The 20,730-nt window shown below is 44.7% G+C and overlaps 1 protein-coding gene across 7 annotated transcripts in view; it reads left to right on the top strand.

Annotated features, from left to right (window-relative positions):
• The first annotated feature begins 5,092 nt into the window (after positions 1 to 5,092).
• Positions 5,093 to 20,730, top strand: part of SFXN1 (sideroflexin 1) — a 40,776-nt gene continuing 25,138 nt past the window's right edge. For 6 of the 7 annotated variants that reach the window (XR_013378085.1, XM_077895494.1, XM_077895493.1 and 3 more), the window contains exons 1-2: positions 5,093 to 5,187; positions 18,757 to 18,931. Coding sequence is in view for 6 of the 7 variants with exons in the window: in XM_077895494.1 (XP_077751620.1) it covers positions 18,768 to 18,931 (164 nt within the window). In the remaining variant the exon portion in view is untranslated. Of the gene's footprint in view, positions 5,188 to 13,145; positions 13,247 to 18,756; positions 18,932 to 20,730 lie in introns of those variants that run through there. The other variant, XM_077895491.1, reaches the window with a different exon arrangement.

The following is a 20,730-nucleotide window of genomic DNA, read 5'->3' as shown; positions in this document are numbered from 1 at the left end:
ATCAGTTCCTGTTGGGGTTTCCAGCCTACTGTCCTGTCCCACAAATGTCAGACTTGCCAGCACCCCACCCCCGAATCATGCAAGCTAATTTCTTATCAGAAATTTCTCCACAGATAGATAGATAGATGGATAGATAGATAGAAATAGAGATCTATCCTATGGGCTCTAATTCTCTCATGAACCATAACTGACACAAGTAGTTCTCCCCTCAGGGTTTCTGTGCCAACTAGAGAAGAGGATTGTGAGACAGACTTCTATGTGCCCTGCTCACAGGGGCACACAAATACTGTTATTCCCTACCTCCTTTTAATAAAGCTCTGCTGAGTTGCTGAACAAAGGATCTCCAGATCCTTCCCTCTCCTGAGGGGAAAAAAAAAAAAACCCACAAGATCAAATACACCTGAATGGATAGTGTCCCCTATCCATAGACAGAGTTGCCTCACCAGCTTGAGGGAATGATGATACAATTGCTCAATGGAATGTTCTACTGTCATTCAAATAACTAAGGGCCCTTTCCCCAGAGGTCTGCCCCATGACACTCCCTGCCACCTCTCCCTGCTTTATTTATCCATGGCACTTCCCATCACTATACACTGTACTCATTCACTGTTTATTGTCTGTCTCCTCTTTCCAGAATGTCAGTTGCCTGAGGACAGGAGGTTAAGTTGATTCCTTTCAATATAGAATCCCCAGCCACTGGAACAATTACTAATATACGATTGGTTTTCAATCAGCATGGATTGAATAAAAGCATAAATGAATGAATAATGAAGATTATAATGCAATCTGAGAAAAATGTTTATACTCTAAATGAAGTCAGCACATCATAAAATATGCACATCATGATCTAACCACATATTCAGCAGACACGTACTAAATCCACCACATGCCCTGCATTGTGCTGGACACTGGAGATAGGACTTTGAGTAAGATCACGTGTTTTTGTTGATGGTGGTTTTTTTTTTATTTTAAAGGGGTTCATGGGCTAGAGAGAAGACAGGACATTAAGACTATGATGGAAGTTTGGCAGGTAAGTGCCGACATGAAATTTATGATGTGCTGACAGAGCCATGAAACTGGGACCCTTATGACAACAACTCAAAAGTGTTGAGCCTCACTGAGGCCAGGCACCCTGATAAGCTCTGCATATACATCATCTCATGTCATCTCCACAAGAGCACCTTCAAGGCTTTATAGACAGAGAAGCTAAGGCACAGAGAAGTTAAGGAGTTCATTGGTCCAGGGTCTCATAAGCAATCAGGGCAGAGATGGAACCAGAAGCCAGGTTGGTGTGCATGCAGAGCCCGTGTTCTTAAGCACTGGGCTTCATGCTTCTGTCATATGTACAGAGAATGAAAATTCAAACAGAGGATAAACAGAAATTCTATGGGTCAGAAAACAAAACAAAGTGCTAGAAGAAAACTTACTTAAAAAACATCTATCAGGGAGAGTGCTGGGGAAGAGCATGGAACGTATGCATGAACTTTTCCATTCTTTTCAAATTCAAACAATTGTGCATTTATTTTATCATCATAAATACCTGCCTAGTATGATCTGGAACTTAAAGTTTTCACTAGATTGTTAATATAAAAGAAAATGATTCTCATCAAATTCCCTGTGCTATCATGAGGAAAACTTCATCTTGTGATATACTCAGTAAGATCTTTCTTCAGCTCACTGAACTTTTACTATGCTCAGAAATGTATCTCCTTCTTTGCTGACTTAAGCATTGTTTTATTTTTGCCATGGCCTGACCGGTTCAAAGTCCATATTAAAATGTAAGGGTTTTGCAATCTTTGTTGATGCAACCCTAGCAAGAATTCCCAAGCACTCAGTCTCCTCATCAACAAAGCTGAAAAACCCGATCTTAGCTTCCATTTGAAGCTGTTTCGGAAGGCTGTTTATTTGAAACAACAGTAAGAACACATGTAGACACTTTTCATTCTTGCATCCTCAGCTCCTTTCTACTTCCTTCCTCTGACTCCTTTTCCTTCTTTTCCAATTCAGTTGCATTCAGCTCAAACTTCAGATCTCTGTGAAACCCCACCCCAAGTCAATCAAGGAATAGAAATCTAACTCAAAATAGCTTTGTGATCTAAAAGAGAGAGAGAGAGAGAGAGATGCTTTATTGGTTCCCATAGCTGGAAGCCCAGGAGCCCAGAGTTCATGTCATCTGAGCTCTGTTTCTTTTGCATCTTTCAACTTAGTTTCTTTTCTGCAGAGTGGCAGAAAGTCCACCCTGACAGATGGCCCCTGATCCACATTATCCCAGCTCAGTAACCCCATTAGGGGCAGCAGAGAGGAGATGAGTCCACATGTAAATTCAGGACGGGATTCTGTTTGGTCCAGCTTGGGTCTGGTACCCAGGACTATGGCAGGTCCAAGAAGATAGATGATTGACAATCTGACCAGGATCAAACAAAGTGAGACTAGGGAGCTCTCCCCAAATAAACTGGGACTCTGGGAAGGCTAAGAAGCACACATAACAGAATTTTTGAAAAAGGATGTCCCCAATTCTCCAGCTGCCTGTATATCTATACCTATTTGCAATGTCACTTTACAGTTCCTCCCATCAAGAGATAAAAATCTATTTTCCCTTGAATCTGCACTGGGCTTGTAATTTGGTTTGACCAATAGGATGAAGTGGAAGTGAAGGTGCGTCAGTCCCAAGCCTTGACCTCAAGGGGCCTTGGGTTTCCTTCCTCTATTTCTCTCTCCTTCCCTCTCTTTCTCCTCCACCCCCTTTTGGGTTCACTTGTTCCAGCTGAGGCCCCAGACAGGTGAGAGCCCTGCTAAGATCCACAAAGTCACTCACAGCCCATAGCTGACCAGACATATGAGTAAGCCTCGCTGAGCCCAGCTTCTATCAGCACAACTGCCAGTCAACATAGACTGCAGAACAATAATTAAGTTCCTTGTTGTATACTCCTGAGGTTTTGTGGTTGTGCTGTGACATTACTGTAGCAACAGATAACTGATACATTCTGCATCTGCTATCCCTCTCTTGCAGCCTGATTCTGCAGGCACGCTAGGCAGTCCTTCCTCCAAGCTCTCCAGCGCTTAGCTATACAGCTGACATTATACTGTTGCAGCTTTTACATTGAATTGTAATCGTTTCCTGTAATTACTTTTTTTTTTAAAGATTTTATTTATTTATTCGTGATAGTCACACAGAGAGAGACAGAGAGGCAGAGACACAGGCAGAGGGAGAAGCAGGCTCCATGCAGGGAGCCCGACGTGGGATTCGATCCCGGGTCTCCAGGATCGCGCCCTGGGCCAAAGGCAGGCGCCAAACCGCTGTGCCACCCAGGGATCCCTGTTTCCTGTAATTACTTGTTTACATGTCTGTCTCCTTGCCAAACAGCTCGCGAGGGAGTGACTTTTTTTTTTTAACCTTTTTGCGACAAACAGTTGGCACAGGGTATGGTAAAGAACAAAAAGTGGTTCAACATTCGTAGGAATTCTGAGGATAAAGAGTGTCACCAGAAAGCTATTGGTGAAACCTAGACTGAGTGCCCAAATGACTGACCAGTTTGAATATCTTTACTTATGTATGGGGTCCGTTTGTTTTTCCTTCTCTGTGAATTGTATATTCATGATTTTTGTATGTCTTTCCATTGGGTTATTTCGTCTTCCTAGTTTGTAAATTTTTTTTGTAGTATTTTCTGGAGAGGCATTCTTTGCCATATCCATGCATTGAAAATATTTCCTCCCAGTCTGTGAACTCTTCACTTTTCTTTACTACCATCAGTGAGTATAATTTTTGAGTTTTAATGAGGTCTAACTTTTCAATCTTTCCTTTGTATTTTGTACTTTGTGTTTATTTAAGAATGCCTCCTTATGTAACAAAACATGAGAGACACCTAACTCTGGGAAATGAGCAAGAGGTAGTGGTAGGAGAGGTGGGGGGGGCGGGGTTTGGGGTGACTGGGTGATGGACACTGAGGGGGGCACTTGGTGGGATGAGCACTGGGTGTTATGCTATATGTTGGCAAATTGAACTCCAATAAAAAAATAAAATTAAACAATTAAAAAAAAAAAAAAGAATGCCTCCTTATCCCAGGGTCATAAACATACCCTCCAACAGAGTCTGTTAAAAACTTGGGAGTTTTGTTTCTCACACTTCAGTCTTTAATCCATCCAGAGCTGTTTTGTATGATATAAGGTAGGGATTCAGTTGCCCCAGCATTATTTAGTGAATATTTATCCTTGCCCCGTCCCTTGGGATGCCAGCTCAGAGCACATTCCTGATTCTGGGTCCATGTCAGGTATCTCTATGTGGCTGCACTAAGCTCTCTGTTCATCCCTGCACAAACTCACTACCTCCCTGTATTTGTAGGATGCGTCACTTTAACCTTGCTCTTTTTCTTCAAAATTGCTTTGGCTATTTCTGGTTCTTTATTTTTCCGTATACACTTTAAAGTCATCTTATCAAGTTGTACACACTCATACACGCTAGGTTTGTTAGAATCTTGTTTGGAGTTGATTTATATTTATAGGTCATTTGGGTAAGAATTTATGACTTTACAAATGGAATCTTCTCCATGAGCATGATGTTTTTCACCATACAGTAGATTTCACCTGCCCGCAGGATACAGGATACTCTCAGAACGCGGTAACTCTCACCACCCTACCAGGCTGGTCCAGCCCCCATCCTATTACATCCTGGTTAACCAGAGTGGCCTCCCTCCTGGCCTCCTTGGGCCTCCACATGGCCTCCCCTGGAGCCTGTTCTCCACCCAGTAGTCGGAGCCGTTCTTCTAGAGCCATAAATCAGTTCGTGGCACCTGCACGGCCTAAAATTGTGTCGTGGCCGCACGGGGCCAGACGGCACACTTTGGGAAACACGGGTCTAAATGCACAAGTGAGCGAGCGAAGGAGCGGCCGCGGGCTCTCTGCAAGGGCCCGGCAAGAAAGAAACGGTGGAGCAAGGCGCAGTCGCGTCGGGGAACCCGCGGGGGAAGCGCGGGCGCGGCCTGAGCCGGGAGGGCCCGCGGGGCTGCGGGGGCGGAGCTGCGGGGGGCGGGGCGGGGGGGGGGCGGAGGGCGCCGCGACTCGGGGGCGGGCCCGGGGCTCCACGCGGCCGCCGCGCTCCGCACGGGGGCGCGCTCCGAGGGCGCGCGCGGGGCCGCTCCGGCGGGAGGAGCCTTCCGGCGGCGGCGGGAGCGGCGGGGAGCGGCGGGAGCGGTGAGTCGCGGGCGCCGGGCCGGGTGGCGAGCGCGCGGGGAGCCCGCGGAGGGGGGGGGGGGGGCGGCGGGCACGCGCGCCCGCGGGGACCCTGTGCCGGCGGCTCTCGGGCGGGGTCCGCCGCATCCCGGGGACCCCTGGTCGCCCGCGCCGGGCAGCCCCCGCCTGCAGCATCCCGGCCTGCGGCGGAGGGCCCCGAGCCCGGCCGGTGCAGCGCGCCCTGCCCTGCCCGGGCCGGGAGGGGGCTCGTGCCCCCGCCCCCCCCCCCCCGCCGCGCCCGCCGCCGCGTGACCGCAGCCCCCGCCGTGAGGGCCCAAAATGGCTGCCGCGGGGACCGGCCCCGCGCTGCGGGCGCGAGTGACCGCGGCGACCGGCGCTGCCGACCCCCGGCCCCCGCCTTCCGGGCCCCCGGCCGCCGCGCCGGGTGGGACAGAGCAGCCGGCCCCGCCCCGGAACTCGCAACTTTGCGGGAGCGAGCGAGGGAGCCGGGGGTCCCGGACGGAGCCTGCGCCGCGGTGCTCCGTCGGCCTTTCCCCAGGGCACAGGCCTCAACCTTTGCAGAGTGACAGCCGGGGCAGCGACGTAGGTCCCTGCACTTCTCCATCCTCCCAGCCCTGTGAGGCTCTCGGTTCGACCTCCATCATCCCGATGCAAGAGGTCACGCAGCGGGCGTCTGTAGAGCAGGGCCAGGTCTCCGCTTAAACGTTACTTGCTCAAAGATGCTTTTTGTGCTGTTTAAAATTGCCCCCTCGTGGGGGCACCGTAGACTGTCCCTGGGATTTTCCTTTATTAGCGTTTCTCATCAGTTGAAAAATTAACCGTGTCCTTGCTCCTTTTATGACCATCCTGTGATCGGGGCCTACGTTTGTCTTGCTCACTTACCTGTCCCTGCATCCAACAATTGCCCGTACCAGGTAGGCCCTCGGTGAGGATTTGTTGAGTGCTTGAATGAAAAAGGCTACTTCTGAGTGACTTCAGAGCTCAGGAGGCACTTAACCACTTCAGGGACAACTGCCTTCTGAACCCCCACTGCATTTTGTTTGTACTTTTCCCAAACTCATCATCTCTCTTCTGCCTTGCCCTCTAGATTCTGACTTGGGCACCCACCTCTTGATTTTCTCTTTCATTCTCCTACCCCCAGGTAGGACAGTTTTCAGTATCATACCAGCTTCCAGGTATTATAATAGGTGGAAAGTGGGTATGCAGGTAAATAAAGAGGCTTTGCAGCGCTTAGGGTGCCAGACTCAGACTTGACATACAAGATATTTGAGAGAGGAACTCCTTGGGAGGATGGGTGGAGACTCTTATCAAGAAGTCCTGGGACCTTAAGCAGGTTCCTTTCTCCCCTTAGGACTGCAAGTGTCTGGCTTGCAAAAATGACAGTTTGGAAGGAAAGGTCTATCAGTTCCTATCTAGCCTAGCCCTATGTATAATTGCTCAAAGTATGCATTCAAGTATTAGATTGAGTGTGCAGGTTTTAAGCCCCATGGGTCCTCAGGAAAGGGACAGTATCCATGGTTGTAGTTGTCAAAGAGGAGTCTGTGTAGCAGCAAAGGTTGGCTGTATTTCATGATCAGTCAGATATTAGGATCCTCTGAATACCCTGTAGAAATTTTAGGAAATCTCATACAGATGGGTATAGAGAGGTGCCAACTGGGAAGAAGCATCCCTCTCCTTCCTTACTTCCTGGGGAGAAAGCTTACAGGACAGCCAGAGCAGCAATGACCTTAAAAGCATGTCTATCATCCAACGTTTTTGCTGTCCAGTACCTTAGAATACAATAGGGCATCTATGTCCTTCCTCCTGTGCAAACAATGATCAGATATATTTAGTTGGAATATAATCATGGGTGGAACTGACCTTTGGTGTGAGGTTAAAGGTAAGAAATCAGTAGCAAAAAGTCATTAAAAAAAAGGCTGACTTATTTAGAACGTGAAAAATTGTTAAGTTAAAATAAGTATCAAACCTATACTTAATTATACAAAGTTCAAAGTTATGTTTAGTTAACTATTTGTCAGATGTTTTCAGAGACAGTATATGTAATTTGATTTGAGTCTTTATTTTTTTTAAAGATTTTATTTATTTATTCATGAGAGACACAGAGAGAGAGGCAGAGACACAGCAGAGGGAGAAGCAGGCTCCCTCTGCGGGGAACCCAATGTGGGACTCGAACCTAGAACCCCAGGGTCACGCCCTGAACCAAAGGCAGATGCTCAACCCTTGAGCCACCAGGTGTCCATGATTTGACTATTTAAAGTGGGTGGTAAAACACTCAACTGAATAATCCAAAACACTACAGTCTGGCAGTATTTTAACATTTTTATAAGCCGATGCCACCATCTCGAGTAAAAACCAATAGAATTAAAAAAAAAAAAAAATAGGTGAGAACATCATCCATCCTAAGGAATTCAACCCAAGCCCAAAGTTGATCTTGTGGACTGGAATACAGCCGATGATTGCATTGTCATTAGGATGTCTTCAAACCAATCCAAGAGTGGGATCTACATTGTGGAATGGGAGATAGGGGGTGTGGAGGATGCTGGCAAGGAGACAGGTAGAAGGCAATAATTCTCCATGTCTTCTTGATTCTAGAAAAGCCCCCTGGAATAGAGGAGAGTATGTGCCACAAAGCCATTGATAAGTGGAAACTTGCTTTGCAGGAGTCTAGTTCTTTGCCTAGGATTCAACTTTCTGGTCTAGAGTTTGATCTCCTGTGTGGCCACGCCCATGAGAAAGGAATGCAGTGTGTGGACAACCAGCCCAAAGCCAAACAAATTAATAAATGTGGCATTTACTAATGCTCCTTGAGTTAGGATAATTGCCTTTGATAGCCACATCACCTCTGGCCTCCTATGGGTCAGAAGCGTGGCAGAAAGTCAGGCAGAAGGACCACTTCCTGGCTCTGCCATCTTGGATGTGATACTTGATTTTTCTGAGCAGCTCTACAAAACAAGAGATGTTTTCTTGGAGGACTGAAATGAGGATTTGGCATCTAATAATGCCAGGAAAACCTAGTGTCTGGCACATAATGGGCACTCAGTCATGTCCCCCAGATAGCGACTTTGGCAGGGTGTTTCACACCTGCCTGGCTCTAACTAAACAAACCAGGGCAACCAGACTTTCTTTCAAACCTCTTTCAAAATTGTTTTAATCACCAGCAAGATTCCAGTTTAATAATTTAATTTCCATTGTTAATCTTTAGCCAGGGTTAAAGGTCTTTATTACTAAGACCCTGATGAAAAGCACATTCTGTGCTGATGTTACCTGCAAAAGTTTGGGAGAATTTTTTTCCAGTTTAAGCATTTACTCGGCATGTAGCTAAAAGTTGGAGAATAAAGTTTATCCTGGTGAAAAGTTATTTTTGTTAGACATATCATCTTCTTCAGGCAGCCAGGCGCCAGTCCATTTCTACCCCAACCCCATCATCACCACTGCCACCAGCGACTGTATTTATGGGCGGGACTTTAGCCAGTGAGGACAAGAGCTTCCACTCATGGGCAAGTGGCTTCTTAGAAATGTTCCCTACCTTTGGTTAGCATTTTACAATTAATAAAGGTTTAAAAGTTGTCTTGTACACCTCAGCTTACTAATCTTACTCTGTGAGCCAACTCTCTCCTCCATTTTATTAGACAAAAATTTTGAGGCTCAGAGATGTGAAGTGACTCACATGGTGACATGCCTAGAAAGGAAGTGAAAGAGCCAGGACTCCAATCCACACTGTATTTGATCCAGTCCAGTTCTGATTCCATATGCCATCAGGGTAGGTGCTCACAGGACCAGGCAGCTCCTCTCAACAGGAACCTGCCAGAAAGAACAGGTCCAGCAACCAGCATTAATGTCCAGGGAGTCATTTAAATATCCATACTGGCTCTGCAAGAGGGTAAGCATCTTCCCTCAGCTGGCAGGGTATTTGGTCATTATTTATTTATTATTTTATGCAGTTCTCTCCAACATAATTTCCCCAAACTTACCTGATTATAGGATACCCCTGGTGTACTTCTTAAAAATCTAATTCCTAGGCCACCATAGATCTCCTGAATCGGAATCTCTAGGGAAATACTTTCCTGGTCACAGCTACCTCTCCAGGGAGCAGAGTTCTGGAGCTAGACAACTAAGGTTCACATTCAGGCATCCCTTACTTACTTCAGTAAGTTAGCTACCCACCCTTGGAAACTGAACTATTACGAGAGTTAGATGAGATAAATATATAAGGAAAGGTCTTAGAATAAATGGTTATTAAATTAGTGGTTATTACTAAGTAGTATCCTAATTTTGGTGATAAAGATACAGAAACTTGGAGCTGTGGGCCAATATGTACAAGGTTATAGAGTCATTGGTGGAGCTGGGATGTGAACTTGGATCTGTTGTCTCCATAAACACAGTCACCTGACCAGTATACACCGCTTCTCTCAGTCCCTCCATCCAGGAATCCCCAGTTACAGGACAGTTAGGAAGGTACAGCTTGGAGCCAGGAATTCAAGCTCAGCTAACCAATCATCCAGTGAACTTATCTGGAAATGAAACTGATCACCATTTCCTAATTCATGTAGACTTCACAAGCCATGAAGCTCATATATGTGGTGGGAGGTAGTCCTGGGCCTAGGAACCAGGGTGGCCTTCACCCTTGCATAGCTGTGCACTGACTGTGTGACATCTAACCTACAAGGAAGGCAGAAATGCCCTCCCAGATTTGTTCATAAAGATTGTGATGTAGTTTAAATAATGACTTGGGTAAATATGGAGTTCATTAACATTGACAGTAGGCCTGTAATAAGTGATGTATTAGTGTATTACGAGTAGAAGATCTTTATCATGCCACTCATTGTTTTAAAAGCTCAAAAACTCAGAGCACCTGGGTGGCACAGCTGGTTGAGCAACCAACTCTTGGTTTTAGCTCAGGTCATGATCTCAGGGTCATGAGATCGAGCCCTGTATTGGGCTCTACACTCAGTGAGGAGTCTGCTTAGACTACCCTCTCCCTCTACCCCTTACCCTACATGTGTGCTATGTCTCTCAAAATAAATCTTAAAAAGCTTATAAACTCTATGACTTAGTTATTGTGGATTTCAGAGCAGGCTTACTGCTATTTTTTTGAAAAGTATTTTTGAAAACTGTGTATGGATTTGGATACCAGAGACATTCTGCAAGATTAGTGATCTGATAACTCAGTTGAAAACTTTATCAACAGAGTTGGATGATGTCCATACACAATGAGCTTTATGTATGAAGCATGTCTACAAGTTTTTTTGGGGGAAATACAGGTTGTATTTATTAAAATATGTTTGTTTTTCAACTTATTGTTTACTGTGTGTTGGGTCTTTCCAAACCCAGGATCAAGCCAGTGTTGGGTACAAGAGAGGTCTTCAGTGAATATTGAATGTATAAAGTAATTTTGTTTATGAATGAATGAATAAAAAGACTTGGAGAAATTTATTTTGATGAGGCTCCATGAGATTGTATTTATACAAAACCTTAGCCAAAAGATTGAATTTTAAGTTATTTTCCTCCTAAAAGATTATTTCTGTCCTCTTCCGGGGGTTAAGGAATCAACATACATAATATGTAAAATAATCTCTTTAGAAATGACTTTTTAATTTTTATTTTTTTAAAAATTTTATTTATTCCTTTGACAGAGAGAGACAGTGCACAAGTAGGGCGAGGGGCAGGGGGAGAGGGAGAAGCAGACTTCCTGTTGAACAGGGAGCCCGATGCCAGGCTCTGAGGCTCCATCCCGGGACCCTGGGACCATGACCTGAGCCAAAGGCAGACACCCAACCAACTGAACCACTGAGGCACCCTGAAATGATTCCTTTTTTTTTTTTTTTTAAAGATTTATTTATTTATGATAGACACACACACACAGAGAAAGAGAGGCAGAGACACAGGCAGAGGGAGAAGCAGGCTCCATGCTGGGAGCCGGACGCGGGACTCGATCCCGGGACTCCAGGATCGTGCCCTGGGCCGAAGGCAGGTGCCAAACCGCTGAGCCACCCAGAGATCCCTGAAATGATTCATTTAAATGCAGTCTAAATCTCTAATAGTTAATGGTCCCAGATAGCTACATCCTGAGTTCATTGTAATTGATTTTGTCTTTAAACAATAAGGCCTTGGCTTTCTTCTGATAGCAAAGTATTGTTAGTCAACCACAGAAAACTTTATTAAATCTCACATTTTTTCTGCAAAAAATATTTTAATACCTTTAAAATATAAATTTTTCTTTAAAATTACTCATGGACAAGATTCCTTTTTAAAGGACGCCTCGGTGGCTCAGCAGTTGAGCACCTGCTCAGAGCACTTGGCTCAGGGCATGATCCTGGAGTCCCGAGATCGAGTCCCACATCAGGCTTCCTGCCTGAAGCCTGCTTCTCCCTCTGCCTATGTCTCTGCCTCTCTCCCTCTCTCTCACTCTCTGTGTCTCTCATGAATAAATAAATAAAACCTTTAAAAAAAGATTCTTTTTAAAAAATTTGACTTAAATTCAATTAACATATAATGTATTATTGGTTTCAGAGGTAGAAGTCAGTGATTCATCCGTCTTATGTAATACCCAGTGCTCATTACATCATGTGCCAGCACGGAGCCTAACAAGAGGCTCAATCTCACAACCCTGAGATCATGACCTGAGCCGAAATCAAGAGCTGGATGCTTAACTGACTGAGTCACTCAGGCACTGCTCTGAAGCTTTCTTTTGAACCATTTTGGCTTCTTGGTCATTCCTCCTGTCCCCAATATCATCATAAAGTCATACAACGTAATGACTTCGTCCAATGTTCTCTGCAGAAATTCCTAGTTGATAAGTACCTGTTATAAAACTGCCAGAACCATGTGCTCAGCTGTGTTTGAGAACAACTTTATAGAGGTGTCTGATCTTTGACCAAGTTCAATGTGGGCGGGTTGAGGGAACAAGCCCAGGAACCAGAAACCTCCAGAAGGCTGCGCACTTTATGGATGAACCAGATTGCGAGGAAACCAAGGTTCCTTCCCCTTCCGCCCCTGGGGACTTGGCTTCCTTCCCACAGAGGTGCCCGAGGTGGCCTTGGCACCCCCAACCCTCTGACCCAAAAGCTGCTCAGTACCCAGTACACTGCCCACCGGCCAATGGGCACCTAGGACATGGTGGTTTGACCAAGCAGTCAGACCCTGCCTCTGCCCAGCCAGCAGATGGAAAGGGCATGCCCCAGGGACCCCACCACCACCACCATGTGGTGGTAAAGGCCATGCAGGCACATTCGCCCTGGAGGTGGCTGCAGAGTCAGGGGAGCCTCAGTCCTCTCCCTTAGCACCTTAACTCAGTGCAGAGAGCTGCTGTTTGGTCTCCAATCAGAGCACCCAGGCCTGGGGGTGGACAGGAGGGAGATGAGTGCCCCAGAACTGTGGCAGGACCACTCCTGGCCCCACTATTTCATGTGGAATAGAAAATCGATCATTAAAAAGAAAAAAGTAAAGTAGGACTCCTGATTCTAGAAATGAGTTGATTTATTTAGAGTTGAGAAAGTGAAGTGTGCTTGAAGGTTCATGCATGAAAAGGCTGTCTAATTGAAACATGGGAGTCACGGTTAATAATTAAAATTTCACGTGGCTTGAGATCAGCTGCCTTTGTAAGAATGTTACTATCACATTCCTAACTAGGCTTTATGTTTTTGAATTTTGTAGGAGCAGAGACAGGTTCTTGAGGCTGGTTGGTATTTCTTAGCCAGTATATAGTGCTATTTGAAATCCTTTCTAAGTAGGAAAAATGGTGCTGTACTTGTTTTCTATTGCTGCTATAACAACCACACAATTAATAGTTGGAAACAGCATGTTATCTTACAGTTCTGGAGGTCAGAAGTCTGAAATGAGTCTGGGTTACTTCTGGAGGCCACCCACATTGCTTGGCTCACCGCCCTACATCACCCCAATCTCTGCTTGTCTCATCTGTTCTTCATACTCTACCCCTCCTGCTCTTCCTTCTCTTGTAGGAGCTCTTGTGATTACATGAGGCCCACCTGAACAAGCAGGCTTGTTTCCCAGTCTCAAGATCCTTAACTTACACACTGGCAAAGTCCTTTTGCCACAGAAGGTAACATATCCATGGTCTGTGGGGGTAGGATGTGCACATCTTGGGGAAGGGGCATTATTCTGCCTACCACAAGTCCACACAAGGCCCATCGCTTTTAGTGTGGGGCTTTCATGGGCTCGGCCAGGAGTCCGAAGATCAGCCTCCTTCCTGTCTTGCTGGATAGACAAGGGTTAGTGTGAGTAGCATCTCAGATTCCTCCTTTCCTCTTCCATAAAATGCGTGTAGTATTCATAGAACACAGTATCATGAGAGCTGAGGTGGAATCTTCTGCGGTGGGCGCAGAGTAGGGCCTCACACTCCAGGTGGGCATCCAGCCCAGTTCCTTGCCTGCACGAGAAACTCCAAACGTGTCGAGGTTCCTTTCCCCATCTCTCTCCTTTTTCTTTGTCTGTTAAACAAAGAATAAGGCTGCGGCCCCCACAGCCTTCTTGTTCACACGTTCTAGAGTCACCACTGGGTCCTTGTAGTGTAGGACTTCGCAGTGTCAGTAGAAACCTTTGCATGTAAAGGACTTAAAAGGAGGGCCTCAAAGATACCAGTTCTGTGCAGGCATTAGTTGGTATACTTCGAGGGGAAAAATAGCTAAAAGAGAGTGGTAGAGAGGGTGAGTTGGCGGACCAGTGCCCAGGAATGCCTCCTTTGGGTCCTCCAGCTTTCCTTCTGCCACCAGCACCAGTCATACAACCTGGTCAAGTTATTTGCCCCTCTGGACCTCTGATTCCTCATCTGTATGGTGCAGTTAAAAATGGTGTGTCTTTTAAAAGATCTTATCTAGCTCTTATGCAGTTAGGACGTCTTTATTTTATAGAGTAACCATGTTTTAAACCCAGCTCATGTTTGTGCCAACTTGACCGAAATGTTGCTATTTCACAAATTGGAAGTGGTTTGTGAGTAAGAACCAGAATTCTGTGAAAGCAGTGTGTTAATTTGGGGGATTATGTATGTTACGTATAAAGGACAAATAGGATTATACCTGAAGACAGATTACTTGGTACTCAGTTTTATGAGAATAATCCATATCAGATATCCATCCGCTGGGGAACACGGTGATTGCTCAGGCCTGAGGGACAGCATAGGCAGCTCAGAGAAACACAGGGAAGGAGACTGCTCCGACTGCATGTACAGCCACAGCTTGGTGCCCAGATTGCTTGAGGGCCGGGCTGAGCACTGACAAATCACATGCCTGGCCTTGTGCTTGACCTACTGAATCAATTTCCAGACAGGAGATAGTAATTGTCTTTGCAGGAATAAACAGTTCCCCAGGAGGGACACTTAATGTGTGTGTGCAGTCTCTCCCTACTTGCTACCACCATGGCTCAGAATTTTTAGAATTTGCCAAGATGACTGTCTCTGCAGTGTTCCCCAACCCCTAGAGGGGATCGTATTCTCCTTTCTTTATGATTGTTTCCTTCTTGGCATCGTATCCTTCTCTCTTCACAATCCCAAAGTAGAAGTAACCACCTACCAAGGTGTTCTTCCTTTTGGCCAGTTGGACTACGGAGAAGGCTGTCTTACAGGACACTGCACTCTCCTTGCTTTTTCTCCTGCTGGTCCCTCTTAGTCAGCCTCCTTTGCCATAACCCCACCTGCTGAATACCCTCCATTTCCTGGGGTGCACTGAGGTATCTCAGCAGGGCCCCAGGTCTCTGCAGACAAGTCTGAAAACTACTGCTCTCCTGGATGTGAATTGGAGTTTTTGTTTTGCTTTTTGTACATTTTGGAAATAACACGTGATGTATTCTAATTCAAAATTTAGACATTTCTCACACAATGGTACAGCTCTTTGATGTACATTTTATTTCTTGTATCCCCAGACTTAATGCCCATGATTTGATGTGTTCTAATGTGAAATGTAGACATTTCTCTTCCCACAGCTAAGTCAGCCAAAACCCAGCAGGAATAAACCTATAGTTCAACAAAGTCACACTTGTTGGCTTCTTGCATTGAGGGAGACCACACATCAGAGGAACAGAGTGCTCACCAACATGGGAGGAGATAGATCTGTTAGAGCATCTTGGAGAATGGTGGACTTTTGGTGAAGTTTAATGAAGCTTTGATTGACCTAAACCAGGACTGGGTTTTAAGGTCTAGGCTGTGAAGTGGCCCCACTGCCCTGTTTCCTTGGAAATTACCAAGTTAAGAAAAACAGGGAAAGTCATGTCCAGAAATTCTGTAATCTAAAACTCCACATCTAAGCTAGAAATCCAGGTTCCTTTTCTTTGTAAGAGTGGGACATTTCATTCTTTCTATTTTGGTTTCAAATAGCAAAGTTTCTAACAGTTTGTGATTACAGAAGATAAAATGTCTTGATGAGATAAGAGAGCAGCAGTCACTCAGAGAAGGATGGTGTTATGACACTTGATAGCCATGACCTTGGGAGAAATATGGTGTCCCATTAACTTTGCACCTGGCTTTATCTGTGCTTGTTATTCCAGCTGGCTTTCTGAGTAGCAGGGCTGATTGTTACTTTCTCAGTCTCACTGACCAGCTATTTCACATGCTGGATTCTTCGCTTCTGTTTTCCTAACGTGCTTGATTGAGATCCAGTGGGCTGTGATATGTATTAATTTGAGATTTTGATCAAGAGGACAAGTATGCCTAGCATTCTGGCACCTGGCATCTTAACATACCTAAGAACTTATGAAGTACAAAAATATAACTTTATGAAAAATGACCTGGAAAAGAAAGCTGCTATTCAAACTAGTATTAGAAATATAGGGAAAGAAAACAAATAAAAAAGCCGTGGTTTGAAGTCTGCATGGTAGGCATGCCTGGGTGGCTCAGCGGTTGAGCATCTGCCTTTGACCCAGGGTGTGATTCCCAGCATTCAGAATCAAGTCCCCCTTGCAGGCTTGCAGGGAGCCTGCTTCTCCCTCTGCCTGTGTCTCTGCCTCTCTCTCTCTCTCTGTGTGTCTCTCATGAATAAACAGATAAATATTTTTTTAAAAAAAACTTTTGAAGCCTGCATGGTGATTCGATCCTTCAGTCTGCTAATGTCACACAGAGAGATATAGTCTGAGGAGATCACCAGCTTTGAGGATAAAGATCAGAGACAAAAAGAAAGAGTCAACAAAACTAAAAGACAACCTACAGAATGGGAAGAGATTTTTGCAAATGACGTATCAGATAAAGGGCTAGTATCCAAGATTTATAAAGAACTTATTAAACTCAACAGCAAAGAAACAAACAATCCAATCATGAAATGGGCAAAAGACATGAACAGAAATCTCACAGAGGAAGACATAGACATGGCCAACAAGCACATGAAAAAATGCTCCGCATCACTTGCCATCAGGGAAATACAAATCAAAACCACAATGAGATACCACCTCACACCAGTGAGAATGGGGAAAATTAATAAGACAGGAAACAACAAATGTTGGAGAGGATGTGGAGAAAGGGGAAGCCTCTTGCCCTGTTGGTGGGAATGTGAACTGGTGCAGCCACTCTGGAAAACTGTGTGGAGGTTCCTCAAAGAGTTAAAAATAGACCTGCCCTACAATCCAGCAATTGCACTGCTGGGGGATTTACCCCAAAGATACAGATGCAGTGAAACGCCAGGACACCTGCACCCCGATGTTAATAGCAGCAATGTCCACAATAGCCAAACTGTGGAAGGAGCCTCAGTGTCTATCGAAAGATGAATAGATAAAGAAGATGTGGTCTGTGTATACAATGGAATATTCCTCAGCCATTAGAAACGACAAATACCCACCATTTGCTTTGACGTGGATGGAACTGGAGGGTATTATGCTGAGTGAAATAAGTCAATCGGAGAAGGACAAACATTATATGGTCTCATTCATTTGGGGAATATAAAAAATAGTGAAAGGGAATAAAGGGGAAAGGAGAAAAAATGAGTAGGAAATATCAGAAAGGGCGACAGAACATGAGAGACTCATAACTCTGGAAAACGAACAAGGGGTGGTAGGGAGGTGGGCGGGGGATGGGGGTGTCTGGGTGATGGGCACTGAGGGGGGCACTTGATGGGATGAACACTGGGTGTTATGCTATATGTTGGCAAATTGAACTCCAATAAAATAAAAAATAAAAAAAAGATCAGAGACAAGGCTACATTATTTATTATGGTGAAAAGCTGAAAATAATTTAAACATTAAAGGTGTTGTATATACCCAAAATGAATATTTAGCACTGTGGGGAATGCTCCTTAGGTAAGCGCCTCTCCCCAAATATCAGGAAATTGAAATAGAGACTATGCTATCAACTTTATTTTTTTTATTTCTATGATATGAATGAAAAAATGTCTGCAAGGAATTGCCAAAACATTAAGGATGGTCATCTCAGTGTGGTTAAATTAGCAAAGATTTGTTTCTTTATTCTGTTTTTTAAAATTTGTGTATTTGCAGAGAAAGAGAGAGCACAAGCAGGTGGAGCAGCAGGCAGAGGGAGAGGAGAAGCAGGCTCCTGCTGAGCAGGGACCCCCCCCCCCCCACCCCGCCCCAATGTGAGGTTCTGACCAGGACCCTGGGATCATTACCTGAGCCGGAGAGCAAACGCTTAACCAACTGACCAACTGAGACACCCAGGCACCCCATTCTGTATTTCCTACAACAAGCATATAAGCTTGTTCAGAACACTACCATATGCATGCATTACAGTAATACACTGCAGTTCTAAAAATAAGTATATCGCTTAGAGAAAGCAGTTACTTTTGGGAAAACAGTAGTGGTTCTTAGCCATGAAATAGGTATTCTGTGAGGGAAATGATATGCTACAGTGTGACTTGTATTCACGGGCTTGTCTAAATGTGTTTTACCCACTATGTTCCTGTTAGATTGAGGAATATAACTTTGCATTTTTTTTTGAAGATTTTATTTATTTATACATGAGAGACACAGAGAGAGAGGCAGGCTCCATGCAGGGAGCCCGATGTGGGACTTGATCCCGGGACTCCAGGACCATGCCCTGGGCCAAAGGCAGGCATTAAACCGCTGAGCCATCCAGGGATCCCCCAACTTTGCATTTTTGATTGGTGGTTTATCTGCTGAACAGGGCTGACTGAATCTCAGTCTTTTTCCAATTGTAAAATTTTTAGCATATAATCCTTTTTTGCATAATTAGTCACTTCTATCAGTAGACATCACAAATTTAGTAGACTAGAATGAAGCAGTAGTTTGGCGCTGGTTGTTGCACCCAGAAAAGGGGTTGCAAACTTCAGACCTTGTTATTACTAATATTATTTTTAACTTTTTCTATTTCTGTTTTTTCTAGAATATTTCTGGGCTTCCAAACGTTAAGGAATGATGAAATACTATGTATTTATAAAGAGAAATATGTGGGAAATTATTGAAATTTGGTTAGGATCAGTTGGGATTTATGGACAAAGTAAACTTTGGATTTAGATTGTCTTTCTGCCATTCATAGCAAAGTTATTTTTGTAAAGAGGAACGTGTATAAATCTTTACCAGGAAATTAATGTGACTATAAACTTTCTAAAATGTATGGCAGCATTGTAAGTCTTAACTAGACTTGTCTTTTTGACCCTCTAGAGTCCAGGACGATGTCTGGAGAACTTCCACCAAACATTAACATCAAGGAACCTCGATGGGATCAAAGCACTTTTGTTGGACGAGCCAATCATTTCTTCACTGTAACGGATCCCAGGAATATTCTGTTAACCAACGAACAACTAGAGAATGCAAGAAAAATAGTCCATGATTACAGGTAACATTTATGATTATGCTTTCTGATTAATACAGGAATAGGTCACCATGTTCGCCTATTGTCTTTAAACCTTCACTTAGTGATTTTACAACTTTTTTTTTTGCAATGGAATCCTTTTTACCAAAAAAAGAGGAAATAGGAAGACATGTTCTATCCCCTGATGCTGAGCCTTAATGCAGAGATCTGGGGTTCACAGTAACCTGAAAGTAAGATAGCTGTCCCTCCAACTCCTAGGTACCAATCTTGAGGTCCCCTTTCCCAACACTCTGCCTCCTATTCTCCAGTACGTCCCTGCATCTGTAGCACCTCCTGTGTATCTCTCTGATGGAGATCACATCATGCAGAAAGCAAGTTGTCAAGAATTAGAGAAGGTTGGTTGCTTGGAGATAAAATCTCAGTAGGAGATTTTATGGAAATCTAGGTAGGAGCTCAGATGGAAAGATGCTGGTGGCAGGTTTGTAGGTTTGGGCTGCAGTTTGTCAGTTCAAAGAGCCAGTCATGAAGTCAGAGAAGAGAGATGCTCTGATAAGACAGAGTCACAACCGTCTAAAAGACCACATAAGAAATATTTCAGGCTTTGTGGGCCACAAAGGGTTTCTGTTCACTGTTTTTCTTATTTTATTTTTTTAATATCCTTTTAAAAAATTAAAAGCTACTCTTAGCTAGTGAGGCAGACAGGCCACGACAGTAGTTTACACACTCCTGCTCTAAGGGAGAGTCAGTCAGAAGCTGGGAATTAGAACAGTGGTGCTACACACCTGAACATGTCGTGAGCAGGGCACACAAGGTGGGTATTTGATGGACACATGAGTGGTTAGGGAAGGACCCAAGGGCAGTCTGTAAAGTTTGTCGCCAAACACTGAGACTGGCCCAATCTTAGCACATGCCAGTGCATCAAGAGAGAATAGCCAGACAACAGAACCCCTCGGAACCTCGTGTGAGAATACTGAAGAACAAGGCAAAACACAAGCAGAAGCACATGTCAGGAGTTCAGGAAAGCAGATGCTCTGTGAATCTGGAACAAAAGCCATAAAAAGGATCCCTTTCACGAAGATGGCGCCGAAGGCGAAGAAGGAAGCCCCTGCCCCTCCCAAAGCCGAAGCCAAAGCAAAGGCTTTGAAAGCTAAGAAAGCGGTGCTGAAAGGCGTGCACAGTCACAAAAAAAAGAAGATCCGCACGTCACCTACATTCCGACGACCCAAGACCCTGCGTCTCCGAAGGCAGCCCAAATATCCTCGAAAGAGCGCCCCCAGGAGAAACAAGCTTGATCACTATGCCATCATCAAGTTCCCCTTAACTACTGAGTCAGCCATGAAGAAAATAGAAGACAACAACACACCTGTGTTCATTGTGGATGTCAAGGCCAATAAGCACCAGATCAAACAGGCTGTGAAGAAGCTCTATGACATTGATGTGGCCAAGGTCAACACCTTGATCAGGCCTGATGGAGAGAAGAAAGCATATGTTCGACTGGCTCCTGACTATGATGCTTTGGATGTTGCCAACAAAATTGGGATCATCTAAACTGAGTCCAGCCGGCTATAAATCTAAATATAAATTTTTTTCACCATAAAAAAAAAAAAGCCATAAAAAGGAGAGGTGGAAAGGAAAAAAGCTGGAGTCGTTGAAAAGATGACATACAAACATTGCAGAGAAGCTGACGCTGTAAGAGCAAGAGGAGGGAGCGGCGCTAGAGGTGGAGCTGGGCGCTAGAGACAGACAACAGTGGCTACATCACTGCACACTTTCTAAAACTCATTAAATCATACACTTAAGATGGGTGACTTTTGTTGCATTTA

This window comes from Canis aureus, chromosome 4, assembly GCF_053574225.1.
Source record: "Canis aureus isolate CA01 chromosome 4, VMU_Caureus_v.1.0, whole genome shotgun sequence".
NCBI lineage: Eukaryota > Metazoa > Chordata > Mammalia > Carnivora > Canidae > Canis > Canis aureus.
The sequence above is the reverse complement of the archived record's forward strand: the minus strand, read 5'-3'. Positions and strand labels throughout refer to the sequence as shown.